Source organism: Protopterus annectens, chromosome 8.part0 (genome assembly GCF_019279795.1).
Source record: "Protopterus annectens isolate FY-2018-M chromosome 8.part0, PAN1.0, whole genome shotgun sequence".
NCBI classification, from domain to species: domain Eukaryota; kingdom Metazoa; phylum Chordata; order Ceratodontiformes; family Protopteridae; genus Protopterus; species Protopterus annectens.
In genome coordinates, this window is record NC_056741.1 from 1,809,672,495 (window position 1) to 1,809,685,387 (window position 12,893).

At 40.2% G+C, this 12,893-nt stretch overlaps 1 protein-coding gene across 1 annotated transcript in view; it reads left to right on the top strand.

Moving 5' to 3' along the window:
* Window positions 1-12,893, top strand: part of HYDIN (HYDIN axonemal central pair apparatus protein) — a 6,673,197-nt gene that overhangs the window by 5,751,605 nt on the left and 908,699 nt on the right. Inside the window, exon 70 of the mRNA XM_044079523.1 lies at window positions 1,100-1,238. Coding sequence (XP_043935458.1) covers window positions 1,100-1,238 — 139 coding nt within the window. The remainder of the gene's footprint in view (window positions 1-1,099; window positions 1,239-12,893) is intronic.

The following is a 12,893-nucleotide window of genomic DNA, read 5'->3' on the forward strand; positions in this document are numbered from 1 at the left end:
TTCCTTATATTGATGGCAAATGTTGGAGGTGTGATGAGGAAGAAAGAGGTAACTGAAAACTTATATTTATTTAGAATAATGAACTGGCAGACTTTAAAAAAATTCCCCTAAAGAGTACTCTGTCAGAAATATTTGGTGAGTCAATGGGTGTACCTAAGGAAATGTTTTTTGAGCTGGGATACAGGATCTGAATTGTCTAGACATAATAAAGCCTTATTATGTTTCATTCCAGTGGCTGCCAAAAAAGAAATTACTAGTAAATGGAAATCAAAATCTAAACCAACTGTATTTGAAGTGGTGAATATTGTGACAAAGATAACATAACTATATGTGGAATCTTTAGAAAAGGGTATGAGAAAATTACATAGAAAAAATGGGAAATTGTGGGAACAATACATACAGAATAATGTTTTTGAGAAGGTTTAAGGGAACACAGGAATTGATCAATTTATGTAATGTTGGATTAATGATGATTATATAAATGTGAACATGTTAACATGGTTTGTTTTCTTTTCTATAAATGTATGTTTGCATATGTTTTAAGTGATAATTCAATAAACATGTTAAAAAAGGAGAGAGATATCAGTCTACTGGAAGAAGTCCTAAGGAAAGCCATGAGATGACCAGGATAGAGAGGAAAAAATATGAATACAGACTACATGAGATAAAGATCTTACACAAAATCAGAAGATACGGTAGAGTTGTATTATGGGTGCCCAAGGCCATGTCAGGAAGATCGGAAGGGATTGAGCTGTGAAAGAAGAACAGATGGGAGAAGAGGGCATAGGAACTGACTATAGGGACCAACTTCTCTCTAGATCTGAGAAAGCACTTCCTCACTTGGTAGTAGAGTACCATAATGGCTGTTGGAGAGGAAGCTCAGGAAGATATTCAAAAAGTCATGAGACAGAGTAAATACAGTTGAGGGGTAAGGTAGCAGTGGAGGAGAGAAAGAATAGTCAATTAATTTAGGGGCAGACTAGAAGGGGCTTATTGTATCCTGTTCTGTATTTTTCCTGTTTATAGACCTTTCAGCATTGCAGAAGTTCCATGTATTCCTAATGTAATATAATTATTTCAGTATTTTTCCTGTTTACAGGTCCTTCAACATTATCAATCCAACAAGTTCCATCTATTCTTTCAAATGGATTTGCAATGATCCTGTAAATCTTGGACAGCAACCTACATTCAGATGCCTATCCAGCAGTGGAAATATCATGTCTGGAAAGACAGTTGTGGTAAGTGGCCTGATGTTTGGCTATTGCAGGCTTTATGTTTGTGTGACTGTAGTGATTTTGTTTGCCATTTGTTCATTCTCATGCAGTCAGGACTGGTCATTTGTAAATATTCTACATCATGTGCTCATGATAGGTTGCCTTATGCACCCCTTCTGGAAGACAACCCTTTGTTTATGTGCTTATGTCATTATTTGTTCATTTTTTTAGTTAAACAGCACCTTTGGGCACCATTTGATTTGCAAATTTTTCTAAGACAAAATGAAGCATGGATCCTATTATATCCATTCCATCTGCATCGACTGGTGGGAAATAGGCTGCTTCATGGATCTGATCCTACAACTCTCTTCCAAGCAATCCAGATCTTGAGATCCTTCATTACTCTCACAATGAATCTGTTTTTCGCCGCGTCAGATCTCATTTGTGCTCAGCAAGTACAGATCCCAATTTGGCTTCCCAGAAATGTTTTTTTCAAATTTAGCTAGCTCCCTAACCTTGTTTTATTAAATCTTTGTAAGTTTATCCCCTTGATACTTACTCAGTCAAAAATAAGTTAGCTTACTAAAAATTTTCCTCATCTCATATATGCTTAGCAAAGCCTGTGGATACCTTGTTGCTCCTGTTGGCCTGTTCATTTCTAGCATACCTTCCTTTCTGATTTTTGTAGGATACTTAGCCACTTTATTCTATTGCTAGAGATAATTGCAGAAACCAAACATGCTGGTTGTTTGCTGTTGTCTACTGTATTTGCAGTTGTTTCATTATTGTTATTAATACTTCCACTTATATATGTGAGTGATGAGCAAAGACTTCAAGAGCTATGGCTGATGAGGCCACACAATTCTGTTCCAGGGCTCCCACAACCTCCAGATGGTGCAACTGGGGCCAGATCATCTCACAGTGGCCTGTGACATTTGTAAAGGTAGTCCTTACAGAATGTTGAGAAATAAATTAAGTACAGAGGAGTTACCTCCTCAGAACTAAGAAAGTACAAGAATGGAAAAAGGAGATTTTCCCAATCAGGATGACTGTGAGTATGAGTAAAGAAAGTGGACAAGAGGGGGTTGGAATTTATTGGAGAAAACTGGCAAAGGAATCAAAGTATTGGGAGGAAATAGCTACAGAGGGAAAGGTAATAGAGTGGGATGAGGCCAAGATGATGTTTGAACTGCAGGCTGGAGACTGCCTTCCTACCAAGAATTACTATCAGATTATAGGCAAAGAGAAAGGGATGTAGGAATCCTAAGTTAAAGATCTGCTGTGGTAGAGTTTTTAGTTGAATATAGAACAGAAGCTGAATTGAAAAAGGAATAATTAGTAGGGCATATAATATATTGCACAATTTCTATAAGAATCAGAGGAGGTTAGAAAAGATTGGGAAGAGAGACTGGGAAAGCAATTTCGGAAGAGAGACTGGGAAAGTAAATTACAAGAGAACATATGTATGGCTCCCAAATATGCAACAAAGCCCAGAAGACGAAGGATTTTTGCTTGGAAGTGTTTGCATAGGTATTTTTACTCACCAAGCAGACTTCAAAGTTTTTTTTTCCTCGGGTAGCTAGCTAGCTGAGGAGGTATGATGGTAAAAAAAAGTGATATCTGGGAACATATGTTTTGGGAGTGTAATAAGTTGGCAGGTTTTAAAAATTCCCTACAGAGTACTCTGTCAAAAATATTGGGTTAGCAGAGGACTGTAAGTAAAGAAATTAATCTTTTGAGCTGTGGCACAGGATCTGAATTTGATAAGATTTAAAGCTTTGATAAGTTTAATTCTGTTGTCTGGCATAAAAGCAATCACTAGAAAATGGCTAACAAAGTCTAAAGCAACTGTATTTGAAGTACTGAATATTCTACATGAGATAAAAGAACTGGAAGAGGGATCTTTAGAAAAGGGAAGGAGCAAATTACATCAAAGTAAATGGAAATTGTGGGAATAATATGTGTTGAATGATGTTCAGGAGGAAGAGTGAGGTTTATGGAAAGGCAGGAAATGAGCAGCTTAATTTGATGTTGGACTGATAACAGTTGTAAAGATAGAAAACATATGTGATGTATAATGTGTAAATAGAAAATGTCAATATTCTTTATTACTTTTTTATTAATGTATGTTTGCCAATGTGTTAGTGATAATTTAATAAAGGTGTTGTAAAAGGGGGGGGATTACTTCCCTTTATCTGAACAAGATAAAAATAAAGATAAAGACAAGGACAAAGAAGGTGGCAAGAACAGAGTAGTTCAGAAAGAAAAGAGATGGAGGGAGGAAGAGAAAGTGTGAGGACTCATTTGCTTCACCGGCACTAAAAAACATTGTCACAGACCCTCCACAGCAACCTTTAGCACTGTCTTCAGTACATGCCATTTTTCCAGTGTTTGACCCATCTCATAAGGAGACCATAGTAATTTCAGATAAGTCAAAAAGAACATCCCCACGAGTCACATGTCAGAGAGGAGATCTCCAGATTTCTCACCTCCTGCCCTCCTTCAGTGTCTTCTGTTAGGCCTACTTGTTCATTTCACATTGCATCAAATTTGGATTGGGAAAGGGTCATGATTCAAGGAGATTCAGATAAACTTTATTGTCACTTAGGACCACATAAGTGCAGCCTAAACAAACTTATAAATGTCAGCTCATGAGAGAAATGCCGCACAAATAACACAGATACAGAGGTATCAGAGAATAACATAAAAAAGAAAATAACACGTATGACATGCAAGAGGTAGTTCACATTACAAAAACACATTCAATACCCATTATCCAATGATAAATAAATAAATACCCACCACCAAACCCCTTCACTGTTAAAATGAAGAATAAATAGCATGAAATTGGTGTCATCCCACTGCCCATTCTTTGGTGAATGGGAGTGGTTTAGTATCTCCTTCTCTGGTCCAGGTTTTGGCACCAGTGGTCTCTGACCGGTTGCTGTTGGCTTGAATGCCTTGGTAACAACCATAGTTCTTAAAATTCAGTAAACTCTGAGGCCTTCAGAGTCGATGGAATCTCTATGTTGGACCCTCAAAACAGAGTCTATGATACTGCCTTCAGCTCTGACTTGCCCAGCAACATTCTCAGTGTCAGAGTCTTTGGTGTTTTTCAGGTCTCAGCTTCTTGGTAGGAACTGAACCAGCACCAGCTTGGAGAACTCTGATATCCTCAGACATGGGATTGGCTTTCAATATTATTGAGCAAATGATGGTCTCCCATCAAGAAAGACTGCAAATGTTTCCTCAGCATCGGCTCCACCCGTTGGCACTCTTCAGCATGTCTCTCAGTTCTGTCATCCTGCCAGAGGCAGAACAGACTGGAAGATTTTACCCACCCTCCAGAGGAGGCTCATGTCAAGTTTTCTGGGGATTCAAATGACACCCTACCAGATCCACCCTGAAAATGTACATGTAAAAAAAGGCATATCAACTTCCTAACAGAGCCTCTTACACCAGACACTAACTTGGATGAGAAGGAGGATTCCCCATAGTCCTATCCAGAAGACAACCAGTTTGGTGAGATACTTGAATTGATGTAACAGAGGTGATCCTTGATGAGGAGGGACTGCCCACTGACTACATGATGAACATTGTAGGGTTTGGTAGGAGGTCAGAGTTACTGAAGCTATACCAAGAATACCTGACAGAGTTCTCCATCCCCCTAAGAACAGGCAGTATTGGAGCAGAAGCCCTCTAGTGGACTCCATTATTATAGTAGCAGCCACTGAGAGAGAGAGAGATGTTCAATGAGAGTACTGCTTGTCCATCCTCCCAACAAAGAGTTTTGGTTGAAGAACAGAATGAGGAAACAAGCTTACACCACAGGCATAGCTGCTGTGAGGGAGTTCATTTATATAACTCAAAGAGACATATATGAGCAAGCATTGGACAATCTGTAGAAGGTGATCACTCCCAAATCCACTGTGGCACAGTGGTGCAGCAGTTAGCATTGTCACCTCACAGCAAGAGGTTCTCCTGTTCGATTCTCGGCTGGGGTGCCTTCTGTGTGGAGTGTGCATGTCCTCCCTGCATTTACGTGCATTTCCACCAGGTACTCCAGTTTCCTCCCACATTTCAAAGACATGCATCTGGAGCATTTCTCCCTGGGCCTCCACTGAAAATAGGCTCTGTCCTAGTCGGACATTCCCAGTCAACAAATGTTAAATAAATAAGTAAATAAATGATAAATAAAGTCCAATAAACAAAATTAATCTCTTGTGGCCACAAAACTGACTATTTATAACCTCTCCATGAGACTGTTTCACTCTGCAGCTGGTGGAGCAGCAAGAGCAGACATAACCATGACATCATGCCTAGCTTTGCCTATGAAGTTTGTAGACAACCTTAAGGAGTTCTTCATCAATGCCTCCTATGATAGAGCCTCCCTGTTTGAATCAGAAGTCAAGGAGGAGCTTCAGAAGAGTAAGCAGGAAGGTAAGATGCTGTCTGCCTTAGGACTGTGATGTCAGACTCCTCATTGATCCTATAATAGGAATTAGAAGGGTTTCAATTCACTCTGGTTTAGAAAATCTCAGCATCCATCCTTTGATTACTCTTCTGAAAGGGTTGGCCATGGCAGAGGAGGCACCTTCAAATGACTTCACTTTAGGAGCTAGGAGCAGGAGTGGTCTGCTGTACTAGGGATTCAGAGGTTCCTTCTTCAGAAAGCAACATCAGCATTCTTGAAGGGTTGTGTGACTGTTCCTTAGTGGAGACATTTGGGGGCAAATTATCTCCTCACTCATATATATGTATGGCCATAATGCAAGAATAATTGGTGAGGAGAGTAGTATCCAGAGACTATATCATTCCCTTTTCTTCAGTCCCAAAGTAGCAGTTCTGCCCCTTCCAGATATTCCATGCCACCAGCAAAGGGGATTACTACACTCTTGGAAAAAAGAGCCATCTAAGATGTCCCAGCAGACAAGAGAGTGTCTGTGGTCTATTCAATTACTTTTTAGTTCCAAAATGAAAACAAATGACCTCAGGCAAGTCTTAGATCTAAGCATTGTAAATCAGTATGTAAAAAAGACCCAGATCAGGATGGTAATGGTGCAAGGCATTTTACCCTGTCTGCAAGTAAACAGCTGGATATGATCAACACAACTTCAGGACACATCTCCATTTCATCACCTGAGAGCCAAGGAGGTATTTACACTTCACTACCAGTTTTAAAATCTGCTTCAGAATCACTGCAGCTCCTTGTGTATTTACCAAGTAGGTGGTGTTAATTGCAGATCATCTCAACTCAAGTGAATATATGCATTTTCATATCTAGATGACTGGCACCTGGCTACAAGAGTTCCTTCTAGATACCTTCCACTATGCATTTCCTTTGGTATCTCTGTGAACATGGAAAAGTCTCAGCTTTAACCATCTCATACATTGGCTTTCAGTAGTTGCCACCTGGACACAATATCTTGTATAGTAAAGTTACCAGATGAAAGATTCCTATTGTTACAAACAACCATATCTACCCTGCTAGATCATCATTTTCAACCAGCTGCACTAGTATTAAATGTACTCAGATTTATAGCATTACTTGAGGGAATTACAATGAACTCATGGTGTACAGTGAATTGCAATGGACTCTCAATGTACACTGGTCTCTACTGCCAAACATTATGAGCACTCCTATTCATCTGTTGTCATTTTGTAGACAACATCTAAACTCACAGCTAGGGTCGCCTACAGTTCCTCTAGGGAGACTATTTGTTTTTTTCTTCACCAACAACCACTATTACCACAGGCATCTCCTCTGGGGGATGGGGAGAAATTCTGAGGCGACAATGGTCCAAGGAACTTCATCTGAGTGCAAGACCAACCTTCACATCAACAATCTTTCATTACTGGTCCTTCAGGACTGCCTTCCACTGCACATGATTGCCAATCACTTGTGAAACATGTCAATAGTCTGAAACAGTAGTAAGCAGGGTGAGCAAGATCATATCCCCTATGCAGAGATGATGTGGGTGTGTGGCAATGGGCAATATCTTCATAGTGATTTCTGACAGCAATGCACATTCCGGGAAGAGTTAACTACCATGTGGACAGACTCAACAGATCCACTCTAGTGCCTTAGAAGTGGTTCTTCAGCCCTACAGTAGTGCATCAGATCTGCTGCTGATAGATCAAGTCTTGCTGTGATCTTTTTGCTTCACTGTCCAACACCAAATGCAGAAAATACTTTGCCCTCATCCTTTCACAGGGTCAGTCACCAGAGGACATTCTATTATGTCAGTGGCCTCCCAGACTTCTCTGTGTGTTTCCTCCTTTTCCCCTGTTCTCAAAGTTTCTCCAGAAACCCTTTCTATGCAAGTTTACTGTTATACGCATTGCACCATTCTGGCCCAAGCATATATATTTTCCTTCACTGCAGCATCATCTAAAGAATCAGCCATAGCCTCTCTGTTTGCAGCTGGATCTTTTATTCCACCTATCCAGCAAGCTTCACCTGGACATTCACTCCCTTATGCTGCCCCCCATGGTTTCTCCAATTCCAGTAACAACCTCTGAGCCTGCCCTTTCTCAAAGAGTAGTCCAGATTACGTCAGCTTCTAAGACAGAATCTACTCACAAGATCTACAAAAACAGGTGGAAACATTTCTCCATTTGGATCGCTAACAAAAGACTAGGAACCCCCCCCCCCCCCCATCTGAGGTTTGTATCATTTGATCTAAAGCTCATTTCATCTAAACCTATTTGATTGAAAACTCATTTCATTGAAAACTTTCTTCATACCACATGTACCATAAAATGTTTTTACAAGTGGTCAAGCCCTGCTCCACTCCCTCCACCCCCTTACTTACATATAGTACTTCCTTGATTGCACAGCCTCAGAGAAAAATAAAAACACCACACACAGTGAATTATTGTTGGAGCTAAAGCACAATCATATACAAATGTGGGGGTACAACATGATGCTGACCATTGCAGTCCACACTTACTCTGCTGGATTCACTTCCATAATAATTCCTATAATAAAAGTATAACACCATCAGATATTTTCTGTAGACTTCTACACTTTTCTCTGAAATGAGCTTATATGAAAGGAACTTTAGATGAAATAACTTTTCGATCAAATGGGTTTAGATGAAATGAGTTTTAGATCAAATGACACCTTCTCTGACCCCCATTCCCTCAATTTTTTTATTTCTTGTCATAATTGTTTGTTGCTGATCTGAGTTACTCTAGAATTGAAGTAAACTTTGCACCTATCTCCAGCTTTCACACAAGATTTCCATCCTTCCTCCGTCACAGCATGAAAGCTGTGTAAAGTTTTCCTGAAGGGAACTTTCCTTCATTGTCCTTCCATCAAAGACCCAATGCCTCGATGAAACCTTAACTTCTTATTAGAAATATGAACTCATCCATCATTTGAATCAGCATCCTCCTTCAAAATGAAATTCCCGTCATGGAAATCTTATTCACAGTTGTGATCAACTCAGTAAGAATAATTTTGGAAAAATATGCACTTTCTTCTTTCCAAACTATTCTAACAGTGAAAACTTATATTTCTTTCATATCACTGTCACAGTATTCTTTACCAAAGGGATTTTCTGCCATGGATAGCCAAATGTCCAGTCAGTATACCAAAGTCTTAGGATTTTATAGATGTCATGCATCACATATATGCTCCCCGCTCAAGGCGTAGGGCATAAAGTTGACATAAATACCTCAGAACTTCTTTGCCGCCAGTCTGAACACCATCATTGATCATCAGTCTGAATGCTCTTCTTCTGTGATGGTTACCAAGCCATGTTTCAGATAAGTGTCCTGTTGGGTTTCTTCTTATCTTTTCTTTCTTTTTTTAGTTTTGTGAGTTTACATGTCACCCAAAAAGGGAAAATGTCACTGTGGGAGGTAGATTCCTCATAAGGATCATCACAAGCAGTCTTTTCTGTTTGGGTGCTTCTCATGACCATACAAAGTGTTCTATCTGCCAAGTATTTGCCCCCAAGACCCTACATAGTCATGTCTACTCCTCCTTGTTCATTCACTTGGAGAACCAATGTCTTAAATTGTTGGCACAGGATGCTGTTGGTGGAATCTTCCCATCCCAAATGAAGGTCAGCCACCTGCCAAGAAAAATGTCAAAAGAGTCAGGTCTGATTAAGTTGCTGTCTTGTCTCCCCTGGATATCTCTGTTGAGGTTAGTGAAAGCCAAGAGGATTGCCCATTTGTTATATCAGATACCACAAAAAGAAAAAATACATAGGAACAGGTGAAAGTTGCAGTACAAGAAAACTGTGTAAACTTGAAGTAAAAAACAAGTACCGAACCAACACATCTGGGCAAAAACTTCTGTTTATTAAACAAAATCGAAAGTAATAAAAAGTGAGCGTTTTTGCGATAAGACTATCGCTTCTTCAGACTGATTAAGTCTGCTGACCATTCACAAGTGGAGTCCCACAGGGATTGATCCTGGGTCCTTTCCTGTTTGGCATCTACTTATCAGAAGTCCAGGCCAACATGGAGGGACTCTGGCTGACCATATTTGCAGACAACTGCAAGCTGGGTGCCATTATTAACTCCCCAAGTGATGCAGACACCTGAGACCAGTGACTGGTGTCAAAACCATGGCCTTAAGCTTAATGCCAAAAAATGTGTCATCATCCCCTTTGGGAAAAACTCAGTTCCCACTAATTACCACATCGATGGGAGCCCACTGAACACTGAAGGCATTATAAGAGATATGGGGACACAGGTTGACAGCAACCTCTCCTTCGACCACCACATTGCCACTGTAGTCAGAAGGTCCTTCTATGTGGCACATCTCATTACCAAGGGTTTTCCATCCAGGAAGAAAGATGTCATCATTTCTCTCTACTCTTACCTCATTAGACCAATCATAGAGTATAATGCCCCATTTGGCATGTACCTCACTAGACACCTGCAACAGCTGGAAAGGCCACAAAAGTACCTCACAAAGAGGATCCTAGGCCTTAAACACATGTCCTACATGGACAGACTAAAAAAAAACTCCAGCTGTTCTCTGTCTCATATCGTCTGCTAAGAGGTGATCTCTGCTTGACTTACAAAGCCATGCCTGACCCAGCTCTGTTAGAAATGCTACATCTAAAGAAATCCCAATCCCTCTGTACATATGCTTCAGAGACCTCAACCTTATTACCACAATCAACAGAACATGCTGGAGGGACAGGTTCATAACCAAGAGACAGCCCGTACTCTGGAATAGACTTCCCATACATGTCAAATAGAGCACCTCACTAGCCCTCTTCAAGAGAAATCTTGATGAGTGGATGGGAAATAGAAAGTTCACCCCGGGGATCACTCCGGTGGCTGTACTTGATAGCAGCACTGGGAACTAATGATGGGTGGCACAATGCCATGGCACTTCTATGGGCTAGGCTTGTAAAGGCCCCAGGGCCATTAGCCTAGTACACACCTATGAACCTATGAATTGTCCATAATCAGTATATTAATTTGCCGTACTTTTTTCCTAATCTGCAATTTGCTAGTGAGAAAGTTCTTCACATCCATGATTTTCATAGGCAGCTCAGACATTATTTAAATAAGACTAAGGCCATTCGCAAGTCTGAACAGCTTTTTGTATCCTTTCATCCTGGATCTCTAGATTTGGTTATTTCTAAGCAAACTGTTTATTCATGAATCTCTAAGTCCATTTCTTTTTGTTACAACTTTCATAGGAAGAGCCTTTCTGCCTCTGTAAAGGCTCATTCTACCAGGGCTATGGATTCCTCTGGTGCTTTATTTGAAGGGATTGGATACCAGTTCCATCCCTGAGGTTGCTACTTGGACCTCTGTCAATACCTTTACTAAGCATTACAAATTGGATGTTGTTTCCAGAACAAGAGCTGGCATTGCCAGAACTATCCTGCATTGGTTTCTTGAGTGCTCCTCTGGGCTTTCCTCCATCCACGTTTCCCCTTGAGCTTTTGTACTCTTCCATTCATAAAGAATACTGCAACAGTGGTATGGAAGGACATAGTACAGTTATGTAAAATCCTACCATAACAGTAGATGTCTTTCTCTTCACTGTTGCAGTATTCACTCCCTCCCTCCTCCCCCTTCTGCTCTACTCTTTTCCTTTTTCTCCTTCTGGATGCACATGTTCCTCCTTCTTCCTAGGACAGTAGTACAGTTATATAAAATCCTACCATAACAGTAGATGTCTTTCTCTTCACTGTTGCAGTATTCACTCCCTCCCTCCTCCCCCTTCTGCTCTACTCTTTTCCTTTTTCTCCTTCTGGATGCACATGTTCCTCCTCCTTCTTCCTAGGACAGTTGTCCCTCCTGGGCTATTCTGTTCTGAGGTATGTACATCACGTTTATGCCCTATGAATGACGAGGATACACATGATGTATGACATCTATAAAATCCTAAGACTTTAGTATACTGGCCAGACGTTGGGCTACCCATAGCAGGAATGCCTTTAGTAAAGAATACTGCAACAGTGAAGAGAAGGACAACTACTGCTCTGGTAAGATTTTACACAATTGTACTTCGTACTTTGGATGCCCATAGACCATTATGATTCTACATTCATTGTACAAAATCTATTGGAAAGGATTCACAGCTTATTTCCTTTGCTCTCTCTAGACTGTGATGCAAGGTATCTAAAATAGCACTGTCCAGATAGCTTTCAGTATATATAACCTTTGCTTACAACTTGTAAAACAAGCCAAAAGACTCATTCAACAAGGCCAATTTCAGGAGTTTGAGCCTTCTTCAAAAAACATTCATGTGCTCCAGCAACTTGTTTTGCATTACATACATTTTCCAATGTCACAAGTTGGACATTGTGTCGAGATCTAGATCCGCTTTGGAGCTGCCATTGCCAATGGAATCCTGTCATGATTGTACATGGGAAACTAGGTAGCTTGGGATTCTGTCCCATTACTCAAAGTAGACTGATGAAATAGAATACAGAAGTTATATACTTACCATGATGTTGGATCATTTTCATAGTTAGTCTTTTTTTCTAACCCTCCCTTTTAAATTGTCAGTATTCATAACCAGATGGATCTCCTCTTCCTTAAGATTCATTCTAGTATCCCCTAACCATATTTTCCTCTTCTAAAATAGCAGCAAACTTAATCAATCTGAGGTGGGGCAGGGGACTGGTGAATTGTGGGAGCACTGAAGGATCTTAAAGTTTGGAGTACTTGGAAGACAGTTGACAGATTGGTCAAACTAGACAAACTAGGGGTGAAAAGGATGCAATACTTTTATGGTTTGTACATAACCTCTGATGTCTTTCGATATGCCTGTTGCAGTATTCATAACCTATAGGGGTCTCCTGCCAAGGATAGCCATATGTCCGGCCAGTAAACCAAAGTCTTTCATTCTTATCAGTGTCGTATTTCAAATATATGCTCCCTGTGTCAGTGTAGGGCAAAAAGGTGTAGTATGGATGCACTAAACTCAGAACTTCTTTACTGCCAGTATGAATGCTATGGTTGTATATAGGTTTGAATGTCCTTTGCTGTGCTGATTATACCAAGCCTTTTGCAGATAAGTACCCCCATTGGGTTCTTTTTATTTTCTTTTATAGTGTATTTTGATAGTTCATGTCATCCAGGAATGGGAAATATCATTGTGGGAGGCAGATTCCCCTAAAGATCATCATGACAAGTGTTTGTTTGAGAGACTTGAGGAAAAAAGGGTGAAAAAGAAGTGATCTGGAG